The sequence below is a fragment of the Apodemus sylvaticus genome, chromosome 3 (assembly GCF_947179515.1).
Source record: "Apodemus sylvaticus chromosome 3, mApoSyl1.1, whole genome shotgun sequence".
Classification (NCBI taxonomy): Eukaryota; Metazoa; Chordata; class Mammalia; order Rodentia; family Muridae; genus Apodemus; species Apodemus sylvaticus.
The window spans coordinates 110,808,127-110,828,239 of NC_067474.1; the positions used below are offsets into that span (position 1 = coordinate 110,808,127).

General features: G+C 38.8%; 1 protein-coding gene across 2 annotated transcripts in view; it reads right to left on the bottom strand.

The window, feature by feature from the left end:
- LOC127680965 (cytochrome P450 2J4-like) overlaps window positions 1-17,717 on the bottom strand; it is a 58,674-nt gene extending 40,957 nt beyond the window's left edge. For both annotated transcript variants that reach the window (XM_052176796.1, XM_052176795.1), the window contains exons 1-2: window positions 17,502-17,717; window positions 108-270 (exon numbers count right to left, since the gene is read on the bottom strand). In XM_052176796.1, the coding sequence (XP_052032756.1) occupies window positions 108-270; window positions 17,502-17,717 (379 nt within the window). The remainder of the gene's footprint in view (window positions 1-107; window positions 271-17,501) is intronic.
- Between the last annotated feature and the right edge of the window lie 2,396 nt (window positions 17,718-20,113).

A 20,113-nucleotide genomic window follows, 5' to 3' on the forward strand; every position in this document is an offset into this window, starting at 1 on the left:
AAAAAGCTATTATTACCAGCACCCCTTTCTCTTTTGAAAATTTCATAAATTTGCAATGCAACATGTTAATATCCATTGAATTCAATATTGCTGCCAATTAAACTTACCATTGTTTTTAAAGACATGCTGCCTTGCAGCTAAAATGGGGCGTTTCAAAAAGTTTTGTTCCATGCCAGTCAATGCTTCCTTTATTAAGGGTAGTCCAGTTATGACCACTGAAGAGATGGCACCAAAATCCAGGCTAATTAGGTTTCCATACTTCTTCACAAACTGAAAAACATTTCAATTGTCACAGTTGAGTGTTCTTGTGTTACTGCGTCAAGAAGTGGTAGACAGGTGTGTCTTCAATGGATTTATATTGAGGATATCTCTGTGTTAATATGAATGTAGGGATGCACCTTTGTCTGTGGAAATGTTTCTGAAAATGTTTTCCTCTTCTCAACTAAATTTAATTTCAATTAAATTAGAATGTACTTTATAAAAATAAATAATATAGGTCAGTGTAAATTTATAAGTATACTATCATATACTCCTAAAAAAAGTATGAGGATATTCAATATAGTCAACAAATTATTGGAGTCTCTACCTGAAGAATTCTAAAGTCTAGCAAAGGTAGAGACTCAGGCACCCATTACCTGACAAAGGCTGAGGAAACTATGTACAGGTTTTGTACAGCTTTTATTGACTTCTTACCAAATTGAAGGTCTGTTTGTCTAGAGAATAATGCCATCTATACAACATCTGATGTATGAGATGTACATGTGTAAATGATGAGACAAATATGGAGGGGTATCTGCATATCTGTGTGAGTAAAATTTACCTTAGTATCCTAGTAAGTTTCCCCTTATGTCCACTCTTTCAAATTGTAATTCAGTTAAAATTGAAGTTTCTTCTTATACCTATATTCATGCATTCACCATTAAGAACTGAGTGAGCACCAATGTTTCCCTAGACTAAATCATGAGGGCATATATGTTTTTAAAAAGGCAATGTCTCAAACCTGGTATATAACGAAATCAGAGAAATAGGAGTATCAGTACTCAGAGAATTCAAGCTGTTTCTGCACACATTTGCTGTAGTAAGCACAGGAATTGTGGGTAAAATGTACAAGATCAGTGTAGGAAAGAGAATGTTCCCTGTTTAAGATTTTGCAAAGTGGTTTTCAACATTCCTTATGTGTCCTTGTAATACAGTTCCTCATGTTGTGGGGATTCCCAACTATAATATTGTTTTGTTGCTGCATTATACCTATAATTTTCCTACTGTTATCAATTTCAACATAAATATCTGTTATGAAAGATATTTGATATGTGACTGCAAAGTGGTCAGGACTGAGAATCCTGTATTAGAAGATATTGAAAATCAATAAAGTGTGTAGGCTGAGAGTGGAGATATTTCTGAAGATTTTGAGTGATGAAAACATATAGACTCTAATATTCAATAAGTGTGGCCACTTGAGGCAGTTGTGATCATTCAAGTCTCAGACTTTCAACCATGAAAATGTTAAAAATCACCCCTTCTTCACAGAATTCTGTGGATAAGAATAAGATCTGCAATAGGAGAAGGACATTGTTTGGTCACAGCCACCCAATGAATCTCTGAAAAAAGAATAGGCTCTGTGTTTCAAGGGTCAGGGACACAAGTGCACAGAGAAAGTAAAAAAAACCCAGTGATTCAACACAACACACCCACAGAGATTTAGAGCTGTGCCTCATGATCCAGATGTCAGCTAAACCAGAAAAGAGACAGTGTAGATGAGAATATATTTGAATGGTAGAAATTTCCTGAGGGGCAAAATACAACCATCCCAAGATGAGCTCAACAGCAGATTTTTTTTAAAGCAAAATCATCACAATCAATACAGAATCTAAAAACAGAAATTGTTTTGAGAGGAAAAAATAACTAATATACCACTTATTTTGGGGAAACTACAAAGGCCAAAAAGCAAATCAGGTTACTATGTAATAGCTTTATGAAACCCATGTCATTAACCTAGTGTATGCTAATGAATAATAATGGCAAAGACAGTATGGGCATGGAGGGGAAAATCATCCTGAGGAAGGCAAAGCTAAGATGTTTCCTTCTGCTGTATCTCTTCTAAAGGAATGGAGAAAGGAAGTACTTGAGGTCAGAATGAAAACTGTAAACTTGAAGGGACAAAAAAAAACAGATCTATGGGAGATGGAGTAAGGGTCAAAGAGATACATTTCTGCCTTTAAATTCAAGCTGCAGAGGACACTTAAGAGCAAGTTTGTGTCTGATGTTGTTCTCAGTGTGTGTGTGTGTAGACTACACCTGAGACAGTTGTACCACAGAGTGGAGAAAGGGATCCTCTATGCCTGTAGTCACTTTAGTTCCTGTAGATAATGGTGTTAGTAAGTCTCATCAGATTAATGTGCCTATTGCATAAAACAAAGCAGCTGCAGAAAGAGTGAAGATGACTATTTAAATATGCTCAAGATTGAAAAAAATCACAGGGTAATGGGAGAGGAAAGAAATTGAAATACAAAAATACAATACTAAATTTAAGAATCTTCCACTAGGTCCTTTCTACTGGAACAAAGTCTTGGATGGTCTGCTTCAGTGAAGATACCATCTCCTGATCCTCCTAAAGAACCTGCTGCACTCAGAGCAGTTGAAGACACACTAACTTCAGTGCAGTAGAGGACCTGCTGCACTCAGAGCAGTTGAAGACACACTAACTTCAGTGCAGTAGAGGACCTGCTGCACTCAGAGCAATTGAGGATGCACAGCATTCAGAGTAGTTGAGAATCAGCTGCACTCAGAACAGTTGGACAACATCTGGACAGCTTTACTGAAGACACAACGGTCTGAAGACCTCCCAGGAGATCTACTTCAGCCAGGACAACAGATCAGCAGCTTCTCTGCACTTGTGAAGAGACCCTAGTTGCAAGACCCCACAGGTGATCTGCTATATCCAGAACTGCAGACCTACCAGGAGACCTGAAGCAACCCATTGACAAAAGAGGCAGACTCCAGACAAACAAACACTGGGGATATCCAGATGGTGAAAGGCAAGTGCAAGACCATAAGCATCAGAAGTCAGTATATGTGGAAATCATAAGAACCCAATTCTCCCACCACAGCAAATCCTGAAAACAATACACCTGAAAATCAGGAAACTATTCTAAAATCCTATCTCATGAAAATAATAGAATTATTTAAGTAGGATATCAGTAACTCACTAAAAGAAATATAGGTAAACACAGGCAAACAGGTGAAGGCATTGAATAAAGTGATCCAAGACCTAAAAGTGGAGGTAGAATAATTAAAGAAAACACAAATGGAGGCAAACATGGAAATATAAAACCTAGAAAAGATGTCAGGAATTACAGATGTAAGTATCACCACAGATATCTACAAGAAATAAAAGAGAGAATCTCAGGTATAGAAGATACTGTAGAAGTGATTGGCACAACTGTCAAAATTCAAAACCATAAAAATCCTAACCCAAAGCATCCAATAAATTCAAGGCACAATGAAAAGACCAAATCTAAGAATAATTGGAATAGAGGAGAACAAAGATTCCCAGCTCAAAGGACCTGAAAATGTCTTCAACAAATTTATAGAAGAAAACTTTCCCAACCTAAAGAAAGAGATGACCATAAAGGTACAAGAATCCTATAGAACATCAAATAAATGGGATGAGAAGAGAAAATCCTCTAGTCACATAATAATCAAAATACTAGAAGCACTGAACACAGAAAAAATATTAAAAACTTCAAGGGAAGCTTACACCAGACTTCTCAACAGAGACTATGAAAGCTAGAAAAGCCTGGTCAGAGGTCATGCAGACTCAAAGAGAACACAAATGCCAGCCAAGGCTACTATAACCAGCAATGCTCTCAATCAACATAGATGGAGAAACCAAAATATTCAGGACAAAACCAAATTCAAACAGTATCTCTCTACCAACCCACCCCTACAGAGGAACCTAGAAGGAAAACTCTAACACAATGAAGGTAACTGTGCCAAAGAAAGGACAAGATATTAAGCATCTCACAACAAAGCTAAAAGGAGAGAACCACAATTACATAAAGCCACCTACATAAACAAATATATCAGGAACGAACAGTCATCTCTCTTTTATATCTCTGAATTAATGGGCTCAACTCACCTATAAAAAGACATAAGCTAACATACTGGATACACAAATAAGATCTAGCACTTTGCTGCATACAAAAGACACACCTCAATAACAAAGACAAACACTATCTCAGAGTATAAGGATGTAAAAAGGTGTTCCAAACAAATGTTCCCAGGAAACAAGCAGGAGTTGCCAACATAATATCAATAAAATAGACGTCCAACCAAAAGATATAAAACATGATGAAGGACACTTCATATTCATCAAGAATAAAATCCACCAAGAGAAAGTCTCAATTCTGAACATCTGTGCAGCAAATGCAAGAGCACCCACATTCATAAAAGAAACTTTACTAAAACTCAAAACACACATTGAAACCCCAAAAATAATAGTGGGAGTCTTCAACATCTGACTCTCACCAATGGACAGATTATTGAAACAGAAACTAAATTGACACACAGTGAAACTAAGAGAGATCATTAAATAACCCTCAACTGATATAAGAAGATTAAAATAATACCATGCATCATATCTGATCACCATGGCCTAAGGCTGGTCTTCAATAGCAGCAAAAACTACAGAAATTTTAGATACATGTGGAAACTGAACAACTGTTTATTCAATGATAACTTGGTTAGGGAAGAAATAAAGAAAAAATTAAAGACTACCTGGAATGTAATAAAAATATTGACACATCATACCCAGATTTATGAGACACAATGAAAGCAGTCCTAAGAAGAAAGTTCATAGCACTTAGTGCCCAAGTAAAGAAATTGGAGAGATTTTACACTAACAAAATGACAGCAGTCTGGAGAGCTATGCAACAAAAAGAAGCAAACTCACCCAAGAGGAGTAGAAGGCAGGAAATAGTCAAACTCAGGGCTGAAATCAACCAAATAAAAACAAAGAAAACAACAAAAAGAATAAGAAAAAAACCAGAAGCTTGTTCTTTGAGAGAACAATGCCTTACCAAACTAACTAAAGGGAGAAGAAGCAGTATCCAAATTAACAAAATCCGAAATGGAGGAAATTCAAAACATCATCAGATCCTATTATAAAAACCTGTACTCAACAAAATTGGAAAATCTAGATGAAATGGATGGTATATAGACAGATAGCACATATCAAAGTTAAATAAAGAGCAGGTAAAGCTATCTAAATAGATGTATATTGCCCAAGGAAAGAGAAGAATTTATTAAAAACTTCCCAACCAAAAAAAAAAAAAAAAAAAAAAAAAAAAAAAAAAAAAAAAAAGCCCAGGGCCAGATGAATTTAGTGCATAATTCAACCAGACCTTTGAAGAAGACTTGATATCTAATTTTTCTCAACATATTCCATAAAATAAAAAGAGGAAGAACACTGCCTAACTTGTTCTTGTTCTATAAAGTCACAAGCCACAATTACTCTGATACCTAAACCACACATGGACTCAACCAAAGAAGAGAACTTCAGACCAACATCCCATAAGAATATGTCCCTTCTCCCCACAGCATTTAGCTGTGACCTTCCTGGCTGGCAACCTTCACCCTTGCGCTGGCGTTATCTCAGGCCTATTCAAGATAACAATACAGCCGATTTCACCTCAGCACAGCTCCACCAGGAGACCAACAGAAAACTGCGTGACTAAAGCCGAAAATCCGCTGATAAGAAGATCTATGAACTCTCGGCCATTTGGGGGGCAGGGTGGTTTTTCCTAAGATTATACATATTGGCTTAATGATAGTAAAGTCAGTCTCTATGGGCAACTGTTCTCTTGACTCATTTCTCTTTCGCCCCCTTCCCGTTAACCTCAGAATTCTCTTCCAGGTAACCCGGTTCGTATGTGGCCGCTGGTGGCCTACATATTGGCACCTGAACGTGGGACAGACCTGATACGGGAGAATTTCCTGGGGTGACCCTATCTGGCGAAGCTTCGCAGAAAAAGTGGAAAGAAGATGGTATCCGCACGGTAAGCAACATAGAAGTCAAATGCTAGCAGTAGTGTAAAATTTTATTCTATTGTTGTGAGTGCAGAGGGATACGGTTTAGCAAGCAAATTGTGCTGACCTGGCACAGTGGCTGCTTGGGTAGAGTGATAGGGAAAAACGGGATAGGAAGTTCGCGCGGAAACGTGCGCCCCGCAGCATTCTAGGGCTGCTTCTGGCGAAAGGGAAAGGGTTTTGACTTCCCACCCTAAGTTACAAAAACGCAGAGACAGATTAAATGAGCTAATTGTAAAAAAGACAGCTCATTCCAAAAAAGAGAACAGCTGAATCTCATGGGGAAGACAGACTTAGCTGGTTATATTCGTCTCTGTTCTGAAATTGGCCCCTCGTATAATCAGGGTCTAGCAATGGCTGCAGCGTTGCAGGGAACCACGTTCCAGGGAATACTTTCGCAGAGACGAGGAAATAAAAGGTGTTTTAAATGTGGCAGTCTGGGTCATTTTAAAAGTGATTGCCCTGATAACAGGGGTACTATAAACGGGCAATCAGGTTGTTCACCAGGAACATGTCCTAAGTGTAGAAAAGGAAATCATTGGGTTAAGGGATGCAAGTCCAAAACTAATATTCAAGGCAGACCCGTGTCGGGAAACGGGAGGAGGGGCCAGCCCCAGGCCCCGATTCATCCAGGACAGACAGTCTATGGGGCAACACAGCTGCTGCCGAGCCAAGAAAATCTATCTTCGAGCTCGCCAGAGCAACACCAGGGAGCGCTGGATTGGACCTCTGCAGTATATTCCATGCTGTATTAACCCCAGAAATGGGTGTCCAAATCCTGCCTACAGGAGTTTTTGGACCATTACCTGAAGGAACTTGGGGATTACTGCTAGGATGAAGCAGTTCTACTGTGAAGGGACTGCAGATTTATCCAGGTGTCATAGACAGTGACTATGAGGGAGAAATAAAAATTATGGCTGCTTCCCCTCATGGTGTCATAACTATACCTGCTAACCAAAGAATTGCTCAGCTTGTCTTGGTTCCTTTACATCCACTGCCTTCCAAATTCATCAAAGATAAAAGAGGAAAAGAGGGCTTTGGCTCCTCCGGAGTGTATTGGGTTCAATCTATCACCAATAAAAGACCTAACCTTATATTGACTATTGAAGGAAAGAGTTTTGAAGGATTAATAAATACGGGAGCCGATGTAACAATTATTAAAGGACAAGATTGGCCGTGTAGCTGGCCATTGACGGAGACACTTACGCATCTCCAAGGCATCAGATATGCTAATAATCCAAAACAGAGCACGAGACTTCTAACTTGGAAAGATAAAGAGGGAAATTCAGGGCAAATCCGGCCTTATGTTATGCAAAATTTGCCTACTACCCTTTGGGGTAGACACCTTCTGTCTCAAATGAATCTGATTATGTGTAGCCCTAATGAAATCGCCTCTAAGCAAAAGACAGAGCAAGAATCCTTGCCTGCTCAGGGGCTTGGGAAAGAAGGGCAAGGCACTAGAAAGTTTAAAAGCCCCCAGCCAAACCCTAACTCTAGAAGTCTGGGGCATTTTCAGTAATGGCCACTATCTTGCCTGCATCCCACACCGATAAAATTCAATGGCTTAGTGATAATCCTGTGTGGGTTGATCAGTGGTCTTTATCTAAAGAAAAAATGGAAGCCGCCTCGTTGCTAGGGCAGGAACAATTGAAGGCGGGACATTTAAAAGAGTCTCTATCTCCATGGAACACGCCAATATTTGTTATTAAAAAAAATCTGGCAAATGGAGATTGTTACAGGATTTAAGAAAGTTTAATGAAACTATGTTGCCCATGGGAACTTTACAAGCTGGTCTTCCATCCCCCGTGGCTATTCCTAAAGGATTTCATAAAATAGTCATAGATTTAAAAGATTGTTTCTTTACTATTCCATTGCATCCTGAGGATTGCAAAAGATTCGCGTTCAGCGTTCCTTCTATTAACTTCATAGAACCTATGAAAAGATACCAATGGACAGTTCTTCCTCAGGGCATGGCTAACAGCCCGGCTTTATGCCAGAATTTTGTAGCACAGGCCATTCAGCCTGTAAGACAAAAATGGCCAGATATTTACTTTATCCATTTCACAGATGATTTTCTAATTGCAGGAAAAAATCCTCAGACCTTGCTTTTATGTTTTAAAGATTTACAGCAATCTTTGGCTCTTACACCTATAGAATTGGCAAGACGTGATCATCATAAATTTCATCTTTCTAGCCATACATTGAGACTCCGTCATAAGATCACAAAGGAGCAAGCAAGAATGATTGTAAAAACAATGCCCTAATTGTCTCACTTTAGCACCAGTGCCCCACTTAGGGGTTAATCCACGTGGCCTTATGCCCAATCAAATTGGGCAAATGGATGTAACTCACTATGCAGAATTTGGGAAATTAAAATTTATACATGTTCCTGGCCTACAAGAATATAGATGCAAAAGTACTGAATAAAATTTTTGAAAACTGAATCTAAGAACAGATTAAAATCATTATTGACCAGATAAAGTAGGCTTCATTACATGAATCCAAGGGTGGTTTAATATACAAAAATACATTAACATAATCCATTATATTAAAAAACTCAAAGAAAAGAATCACATGAACATGAACATCTCCTTGGATGCAGAAAAAGCATTTGACAAAATCCAAAACGCCTTCATGTTAAAAGTATTGGGGAGATCAGGAATTCAAGGCCCATACCTAAACATAAGAAAAGCAATATACAGCAATCAATATCAAATTAAATGGAGACATACTTGAAGAAATCCCATTGAAATCTCAGACAAGACAATGATGTCCACTCCCCATATCAATTCAATATAGTACTCAAAGTCCTATCTAGAATGATAAGACAACAAAAAGAGATCAAGGGGCTACAAATTGGCAAAGAAGAAATAAAGGTATCACTATTTTCAGATGATAGTGTATATAAGTGACCCCAAAAATTTTCCAGAGAACTTCTTCAGCTGAAAATCAACTTTAGCAAAGTAGCCAGATATAAAATTAACTCAAAAAAAAAAAAATCAGTAGCCTTCCTTTGTACAAATGATAAACAGGCTTTGAAAGAAATTAGGAAACATATTGTGTAAATTTGGTTTTGTCATGGAATATCTTGGTTTCTATATCTATGGTGATTGAGAGTTTTGCTGGGTATAGTAGTCTTGGCTGGCATTTGTGTTCTTTTAGAGTCTGCATGAGATCCGCCCAGGATCTTCTAGCTTTCATGGTCTCTGGTGAAAAGTATGGTGCAATTCTGATAAGTCTTCCTTTATATGTTACTTGGCCTTTTTCTCTTACTGCCTTCAATATTCTTTCTTTGTTTAGTACATTTTAAGTTTTGATTATTATGTGACAGGAAGTATTTCTGCTCTGGTCCAGTCTGTTTGGAGTTCTGTAGGCTTCTTGTATATTCTTGGGCATCTCTCTCTTTAGGTTAGGGAAGTTTTCTTCAATAATTTTGTTGAAGATATTTGCTAGCCCTTTCAGTTGTAAATCTTGACTCTCATCTATATCTATAATTCTTAGGTTTGATCTTCTCATTGTGTCCTGGATTTCCTGGATGTTCTGGGTTACAAACTTTTTGCATTTTGCATTTTCTTTGACTATTGAGTCAATGGTTTCTATGGTATCTTCTGCATCTGAGATTCTTTCTTTTATCTCTTGTATTCTACAAACCCAGCCCTACAAAGAATAACAGGAGAAAAACTCCAATACAAGGAGGGAAAATATACCCTGGAAAAAGCAAGATAGTAACCTTCTTTCATCAAACCCAAAAGAAGATAACCACTCAAATATAAAAATAACATCAAAAATGATAGGAAGTAATAATCACTATTCCTTAATATCTCTAACATCAATGGACTCAATTCTCAAATAAAAAGACATAAAAACAGACTGGATAAGCAAAAAATGACCCTACATTTTGCTGCATACAGGAAACACACCTCAGTGTTAATGACAAAAACTACCTTAGAGTAAAAGGCTGGAAGATAATTTTACAAGCCAATGGTCTCAGGAAACCAGAGTAGCCATTCTAATGTCAGATAAAATTGACTTTCAACCTAAAGTCATCAAAAGAGACACGGAAGGACACTTCTTGCTGGTCAAAGGAAAATTCCACCAAGAAGAACTCTCAATTCTGAACATCTATACACGAAATGCAAGGGCAACCTCATTCATAAAAGAAACTTTACTAAAGCTCAAAGCACACATTGCACCTAACACAATAATTGTGGGTGACTTCAACACTCCACTCTCCTTAATGGACCGATCAGGAAAAGAGAAACGAAAAAGGGACAAAGTAAAACTAATTGAAGCTTTGGAGCAATTGGATTTAATTGATATTTATTGAACATTTCACCCTAAAGCAAAAGAATATACCTTTTTCTCAGCACCTCATAGTACCTTCTCCAAAATCGACCATATAATTCGTCACAAAACAGACCTCAACAAATATAAGAAGATGGAACTAATCCCATGCCTCCTATCAGATCACTATGGAATAAGAGTGGTCTTCAATAGGAACAAAAACAACAGAAAACCCACATACACATGGAAACTGAACAATATTCTACTCAATGATACCTTGGTCAAGGAAGAAATAAAGAAAGAAATTAAAGACTTTTTAGAACATAATGAAAATGAAGACACAACATACCCAAATCTATGGGACACAATGAAAGCAATGCTAAGAGGAAAACTCATAGCCCTGAGTGCCTCCAAAAAGAAACAGGAGAGAGCATACACTAACAGCTTAATGGCACACATGAAAGCTCTGGAACAAAAAGAAACTAATTCAGCCAAGAGGAGAGAAGACAGGAAATAATCAAACTCAGGGCTGATATCAATCAAGTGGAAACAAAGAGAACCATACAAAGAATCAATGAATCCAGGAGTTGGTTCTTTGAGAAAATCAACAAGATAGATAAACCCTTATTCTGATTGACCAAAGGGCACAGAGAAAGTATCCCAATTAACAAAATTAGAAATGAACATGTTTGGATATAACAACAGAAACAAAGGAAATTCAAAAAATCATCAGACCTTGCTACAAAAGTCTATACTCAACACAGTTGGAGAATCTGGAGGAAATGGACAATTTCCTAGACAGATAACCAAATACCAAAATTAAATCAGGACCAAGTAGATCATCTAAACAGTCCCATAACCCCTAAAGAAATAGAAGGGGTCATAGAAAGTCTTCCAACCAAAAAAATAAGCACAGGACCAGATGGTTTCAGTGCAGAATTCTATCAGACCTTCAAAGAAGAACTAACATCAATACTCTTTAAACTATTCCACTAAATAGAAATGGAAGGAGCACTACCCAACTCCTTCTACGAAGCCACAATTACGCTGATACCAAAAGCACACAAAGATCCAAAAAAGAAAGAGAACTTCAGACCAATTTCCCTTATGAACATCAATGCAAAAATACTCAATAAAATTCTTGCCAACCAAATCCAAGAACACATAAAAAAATCATCCACCATGATCAAGTAGGCTTTATCCCAGGGATGCAGGGATGGTTCAATATACGGAAATCCATCAATGCAATCCACTACATAAACAAACTCAAAGAAAAAAACCACATGGTTGTTTCATTGGATGCTGAAAAAGCATTTGATAAAATTCAGCATCCTTTCATATTTAAAGTCTTGGAAAGAACAGGAATTCAAGGCCCATACCTAAACATAGTAAAAGCAATATACAGCAAACCGGTAGCCAACATCAAACTAAATGGAAAGAAACTTGAAGCAATCCAAATCAGGGACTAGACAAGGCTGCCACCCTCTCCTTATCTTTTCAATATTGTACTTGAGGCACTAGCTCAGGCAATTAGACAACATAAGGAGGTCAAAGGGATATAAACTGGAAAGGAAGAAATCAAACTATCATTATTTGCAGATGATATGATAGTCTACCTATGTGACCAAAATAAAACTCCACTGGAGAACTCCTACAGCTGATAAACAACTTCAGCAAAGTTGCAGGTTATAAAATCAACTCAAGCCATCCAGTAGCCTTCCTATAGTCAAAGGATAAGCAGGCTGAGAAAGAAGTTAAGGAAATGACCCCCTTCACAATAGCCACCAACAGTATAAAGTACCTTGGTGTGACTCTGACCAAACAAGTGAAAGATCTGTATGACAAGAACTTCAAGACTCTGAAGAAGGAAATTGAAGAAGACCTCAGAAAATGGAAAAATCTCCCATGCTCATGGATTGTCAGGATTAATATAGTTAAAATTGCCATTTTGCCAAAAGCAATATACAGATTCAATGCAATACCCATTGAAATCTCAACTCAGTTCTTCATAGAGTTAGAAAGAGCAATTCTCAAATTCATCTGGAATAACAAAAAACCCAGAATAGCTAAAACTCTGCTCAACAACAAACGAAATTCTGGGGGAGTCAGTATTCCTGACCTTAAGCAATACTACAGAGCAATAGTGTTAAAAAAAAACCCTGCATGGTATTTGTACAGTGACAGGCAGTCAGATCAGTGGAATAGGATTTAAAGTCCAGACACGAACCTACACAGCTATGGCCACTTGATCTTCGACAAAGGGGCTGAAAACATCCAATGGAAAAAAAGATAGTCTTTTCAACAAATGGTGCTGGTTCAACTGGAGGTCAGCATGCAGAAGAATATGAATTGATACATCCTTATCTCCTTGTACTAAGTTCAACTCCAAATGGATCAAGGGCGTCCACATAAAGCCAGACACTCTGAAGCTAATAGAAAAGAAACTGGGGAAGACCCTTGAGGACATCGGTACAGGGGGAATGTTCCTGAACAGAACACCAATAACTTATGCTCTAAGATCAAGAATTGAGAAATGGGAGCTCAGAAAATTACAAAGTTTATGTAAGGCAAAGGACACCCACCACCAAAAGGACAAATCGGCAACCAACTAATTGTGAAAAGCTCTTCACCAACCCTACATCCGACAGAGGGCTAATATCCAATATATACAAAAGACTCAAGAAGTTAGACCCCAGAAAACCAAATAACCCTATTAAAAATGGGGTACAGCGCTAAACAAAGAATTTTCATCCGAAGAACTTTGGATGGGTGAGAAGCATCTTAAAAAAATGCTCAACATCATTAGTCATTAGGGAAATGCAAATCAAAACCACCCTTAGATTTCACCTTACACCAGTCAGAATGGCTAAGATTAAAAACTCAGGAGACAGGAGGTGTTGGCGAGGATATGGAGAAAGAGGAACACTCCTCCACTGTTGGTGGGGTTGCAAATTGGTACAACCACTCTGGAAATCAGTCTGGCGGTTCCTCAGAAAACTCCGCACATCACTTCCGGAGGATACTGCTATACCACTCCTGGGCATATACCCAGAGGATTCACCAGCATGTAATAAGTATACGTGCTCCACTATGTTCATAGCAGCCCTATTTATAATAGGCAGAAGCTGGAAAGAACCCAGGTATCCCTCAGTGGAGGAATGGATACAAAAAATGTGGTATATATACACAATGGAGTACTATTCAGCCATTAGCAACAATGAATTCATGAAATTCTTTGACAAATGGATAGAGTTGGAGAACATCATATTAAGTGAGGTAACCCAGTCTCAAGAGATCAATCAAGGTATGCACTCACTAACAAGTGGATATTAGCCTAGAAAATTGGAATACCCAAAACCTAATCCACACATCAAATGATGTCCAAGAAGAACGGAGGAGTGGCCCCTGGTTCTGGAAAGACTCAGTGTAGCAGTATAGGGCAAAACCAGAATAGGGAAGTGGAAAGGGGTGGATGGGGGAACATGGGGAGGGAAGAGGGCTTATGGAACTTTCGGGGAATCGGAAGCCAGAAAAGGGGAAATCATTTGAAATGTAAATAAAAAACATATCAAATAAAAAAAAGAAATTAGGGAAAGAACTCCCTTCACAATGACCTCAAATAATATAAAGTATTTATCCAAAACAATTGAAAGTCCTGTATGACAATAATTTCAAATCTCCCAAGAAAGGAATTGAGGAAGATCTCAGAAAATAGAGAGATATCCCATACTCATGGATTGGCACAATTAAGATTTTAAAAATTGCCATCCTCCATCAAAATCCCAACACAATTCTTCAAAGATGTGAAAGAGCAATTCTCAAATTCATCTGGAAAGGCAAAAACCCAGAATAGTGAAATCAATCCTTAACAATAAAAGAACTTCAGGGGGAATCACCATTCCTGACTTCAAGCTTTACTACATAGCAATATTGATAAACAACTGCAAAGTTTTGGTACAAAGACAGACATGTTTAGCAATGGAATAGTATTGAAGACCCAGAAATAAAACCACACACTTATGGACACTTGATTTTTGACAAAAAAGCCAGAAGTAAACAATGGAATAAAGAAAGCATCTTCAATAAATGGAGCTAGAGTAACTGGCTGTTTGCAAGTAGAGAAATGAAAACAGTCCCATATTTGTCACCTTGCACAAAGCACAAGTACATGTGTATCAAGGACCTCAACATAAAATGAGATACACTGAATCTATTAGAAGAGAAAATGGAAAAGAGCCTTGAACTTAGCACAGGAGCAAATTGCCTAAACTGAACACCAATGGCTCATGCTCTAAGTTCAAGAATTGATAAATAGGACCTCATGAAACTGAAAAGCTTCTGCAAGGCAAAGGGCATAGTCATTAAGACAAATCAGCAACCTACAGATTGGGAAAAAAATCTTCACTAACCCCATGTCTGATGGAAGTCTAATATCCAAAATAAATAAATAACTCAAGAAACTAATCACCAAAATACCAAAAAAACACAATCAAAAAATGGGGTAGAGAACTAAACTAAGATTTCACAACTGAGGAATCTCAAATGGCTGAGAAGTACCTAAAGAAAAATTCAGTCATTAGTGATCAGAGAAATGCACATCAAAACGATCCTGAGATTTCACCTTACACCAATCAGAATTGATAAGATCAAAACCTCAGGTGACAGCACGTGTTGGAGAGGATATGGATAAAGAGGAACACTCCTCGTTTGCTGGTGGGATTGAAAACTAGTACAACCACTACGGAAATCAGTCTGGAGGTTCTTCAGAAAATTGGAAATAGATCTACCTGAAGCCCCAGCTATACCACACTTGGGAATATACCCACAAGACACACCGCCATGCCACAGGGGAACATGATCTACTATGTTTATATCCACATTATTTGTGATAGTCAGAAGCAGGAAAATGCCCAGATGTCCCATGACAGAATAATAGATACGGAAAATGTGATTCATTTATGTAATGGAATACTGCACAGCTATTAGGAATGAGGGCATTCTGAGTTTTTCAGGCAAATGGATGGAATTAGATAGTATCATCCTGAGTAAGGCCACTCAGACCCAAAAGGACATGCATGGTATGAACTCACTAATAAGTGGATGTTAGCCAAGAAATACAGTCTACAGAATTCAAAAAGGTCAACAAGCTGAAGTGCCCAAGTGAGGACACCTCAGTCCCACCTGGGAGGGAGAACTAAGCAATCACATGTGGGGAAGGAGGGAGGGAGCTGGGAGTAAAAGTGAAGGGTGGGGTCAGAGGGGAAGGAAGGAGTGGAATGGAGAGGGGGAATCTGATCTGGTATTGGGTGAGAGAAAATGACTGAAGCCCTGAAGGGCAACAGAAAGAATGGAAACAAACAGCTTCAGGACATAAGAGATTGTGGGGCACCCTCCAGAATGCACCATAGACCTGGCATGTGAGAGACTCTCAGGACTCCAAGGGAGGGGCCATAGGTGAAATGCCTGACAGTAAGGAGAGGGACCTTGTAGAGCCCAACTCCAGCATGAAGACAGGGCATCAAATGAGGTACTGGCCATCCCACAGTCACGACTCTGACCCATAATTGTTCCTGTCTGAAAGAATTACAGGGATCAAAATGGAGAAGAGCCTGAGGAAAAAAAAAGTTCTAGCAACAGGCCCAACGTGGGATCCAGCTCAAGGGGAAGTCCCAAGTCCTGACACTATTACTTAGGATATGGAGTGCTCACCAAAAGGGACCTAGCATGACTAGACCCCAGAAGACTCATAAATCAGTTGAAAGAGTCAGATGCTGATATTTGTACCCAACCAATTGACAGAACCAGCTGATACCTGTTGTTGAATTAGGGAAGGCTGAAAAAAGCTGAGAAGAAGGGCAATCCTGTAGGAATGCTAGCAGTCTCAACTAAACTGGTGAGGTCTCAAACACTGCACTACCAGCTGAGATGAGGCCCCTAACATGCATACAGCAGAGGTCTCCTGGGCCTGTGTTCATTCAGAGATGATGCATATAACCCTCAACAGAGTGGAAGCCCCAGGGTGTTTAGAGGTCAGGTGGGGTGAGGACTGGGGACATCCATGTGGAGATGGGAAATGTGGAGGAGGTATAGGATGTGGGACAGATGCAGGGTGGATGAGAATGGGAAAGAATAAAATACAGAGTGTAAAAAATTAATTAATTAATTAAGAAATAAAATACAATTAAGGAGTAAAATTTCTTATGTATCAATAAATGATGTATTCTTCCCAGCTAATTGTAAGAGATAGGAATAATAAATAATGGACAAGCAAGTAGGAATGATAATTATAAATGTGGCCAAAGCATACTCTGTTGAGGCACAGGGAACAGGAAATTCCTATAGTTAAAAAACTATATAATAAAGAAAGTTGGTTATTGCACAAAAATACCTATCGATCTTACACACACACACACACACACACACATGCACACACACAAACACACAGACACACACACACAGACTCACACACACACAAACTCACACACACACAGACACACACACACAAACTCACACACACACACACACACACACACACACACACACACACACACAAGGAGGGTAGGAGAGAAAGCTGAGACAAACAGCTAAACTCCCAGTGGAGCTGGAGACTTCCATGTAACTTACTCTGTAGTCAATAAATTAGTAGAGAAGCAGCCATTGAGGCTGTATTATAAACAAGTATCAATGAGAGAATATCATATTATAGAAAAGTCTGATAAAGAGAAGAGTTTTTGTGTGTGTGTGTGTGTGTGTGTTTCTTGCTAGAGTGTTTAACATACTAAGCAGATGACCGCTTGCTTAAACTTAAGTTAGAGCAAAAGAACTTATTTATCATGATGAACTATCAGCTCAGGTATCAAGTTTAAAATACTTAAAACAATTGAGATCATGCATAGAGTGTTGTTAGACCATAATGGAGTAACACTATAAATTGTTTATGGAAAGATAATAAAATCAACATTTTAGCATTTGATATTATGTCCATCTTTCTTGTGACCCAGATTAGGAAGTAGCTCTACCGGAGAGTTGAGCAGGTAGGCAGTATCAGCCTCCAGCCGTATCCTCCTGCCCCTGTTTCAACAGCTCTGGATCAGGTAATGACACAACCAGACTCTGTCTCCATTTCTTACCGGCTGGATCCCCAAATGCAGATGTGACAAGTCTAAATCAAACTGAAACAAGTTGCCCACAAAAGGCAGACGCCTTGGTCCAGGAGGGTAGTTTTTGGGGTGCCTGTTTTTGAGGTAGTCATTCAGGAGCAGCAAGGTGAGAGCAGCCAGCAGTAGAGTCCAGAGATGGATTGCTGAGAAGATGTTAGCCACCAGGCAACCTGCAATAGCAAGCATGGTGAGAGACTGAGCTGGGCCAATCCCCTGGCAGTACTTATAGCTGGCTGGCAAGTTCCACCTTGTTCCTTGTTGGACAAGCCTGTCTATGTTTCTGGAAGGGTTTGTTTTCTTTTGGTACATTCACCCTATCTCTATTGGCCCTGCCCACTCTATGCTCCCTGCCAGTCTTCCACAATGAATAATATGGCAAACAGTGTGTCCTCTGCTCCTTGTCACCTTTACCCAAACTACTCTGTACCATGAACTCCTAAGTTTTGTTCTGGTGTGCTCTGCTCTGCCTCTTCCCCAAAGTCATGCCCATCTCTAGGCACTGTGTCCTCCACCCCTACATTCTAGACACTATATTCCTAGAAAGTCACACCCAATGTAGCTTAAAAGGGCTGACTAAATGTTTGAAATTATGGTCTTACTGCAGGCAGGGACCAGTCATGTTGATGTCTGTGAGCTGTGCTGCTGCCAAAGGCCACATTGGTGTCTGTGATCATGCTCCATCCTAGGATCATATTGTTGTCCATGCCCCTGGTTACAACTGAACACCATGTGGATTAGATGTCCCTTTCTATGTGAATCCTGAAGTCATGTTAAGGACCATAGGCTGGTTTGCTACCAGGGACCATATTGGTATCCCTGGCCCCTATTCCCTGAAGGTCATAGTAACATCCATGGCCTGTGGTGCTGCCATCCATGGCATATGGTGTCTGTGGCCTTGCTGTGGCACAGAGCCCTGTTGATATCTATTTCAGTACTAGTATCATAGACCATGCTTGTGACCCTGGCACATGCTGACATCAGTGGCCATGAGGACGTCTGTGGTTCATGTTATCACCTGATATCATGTGGAAGTTTATGATCCATGCTATTACTGGCTATGAAGAGAAGGAAGTTACTTCTGCAGAGGAATGGATGACTACAGACTTCTAAGAAACATAGAAGGCTGTTGAGATAACCCCTATACCTATTCCCTCTCAAAGAAAAGGAACAGAATAGTTAGGAATCTATTAAAAGAACTCTTGAAAGTCGGATAAAGATTCTGAACCTCTAAACAATAGTTGGATTCTGGTTGGGGTGATGATAGGTGTGGGGAGGGGTCAACTTTTCATTAAGGGGCTTTCCCCTAGGGGCTATACTATATTACAGTGAATATATGGGAAAGAGAAAATGGACTTTTTTTTTCCTTTTATGATCCCCACCCCAGGAAGGTCAAAATCATGAAGGGCAAACCTGAGAAGCCTGTCAAGTAACGCTAATCTGAGTGCATTATGTGAAATTCCAAATATCCTATAAAAATATTATTTTGGGGGATTAGAATGCCTGCTAATAGTGGTTGATTTTCAGAAATTATTATCTTTTAAGAGTTTGTGTGGCTCTGGGAATTGTGATTTGCATACCACCAGGCTTCTGGATTGTAAACCACTTTTTCCCAGTGCTGGCATCCTTCCTGAGAAGTAAGATTTCTATGGACAGTGACACCTTCTAATTCTGGGTTCTGACATTGTGCCAGAGGCTCTATAACTGACTTTCCTCCCTCTCTGTTTTCTTCTTTTTCCCCTTTCTTAATAAATCATTTCAAACATTCAAAATATTTTGCTTATTCTTTGACAATTACAGACAATATATATGTATATATGTATATATTTGTATGTGTGTATATGTATATATGTGTATGTGATTATATGTGCATATGTATATATGTATATGTGTATATGTGTATGTGTACATGTGTATATGTGTATATGTGTATATGTATATATGTGTATATGTATATGTGTGTATATGTATGTATGTATATCTGTATATACATGCATATATGTACATATGTATATGTGTGCATATGTATGTACATATGTGTACATATATGTGCATGTGTGTACACCTGTGTACATGTCTATATATGCATATGTGTATATATTTATACATGTATGTATATATATATTTATATATATATATATGAAACAACAATTGTCATAAAAGTGTGTGTGTGTTTGTAACTTTATGCTAGTTTGTTAGATTTTAGGGACTGAGAGAAAAGATTGTAGGTATTTGGGAGCATCATAAGACTGATCTTCAGGAGAGAGTTTCTCCAGGAGAATTATCAGTGGCACTAACAGCATAACAATGTTCTGAAGAGAGAGCTGTAGGCAACCCCTGACAAAGAGTTTACTATTACAGGTTTCTGAGGTAGTTGGAGGTCTCACAACAGGAGGCAAAGAAATTATAAAGTGAATAATATTTCATGTCTATGTTCACTGGCAAAAGAAAAGGAGGAACAATTAGGCCATTTGTGAAATCTGTGATGAAAAATGCTGCCAGGGCTCAGCAAGTGGTCTCTCTGAGTGATTGGCTGATTTGTTTGTTTGTTGTGAGATAGGGTTCTCACTAAGTAGCTCTGGTTG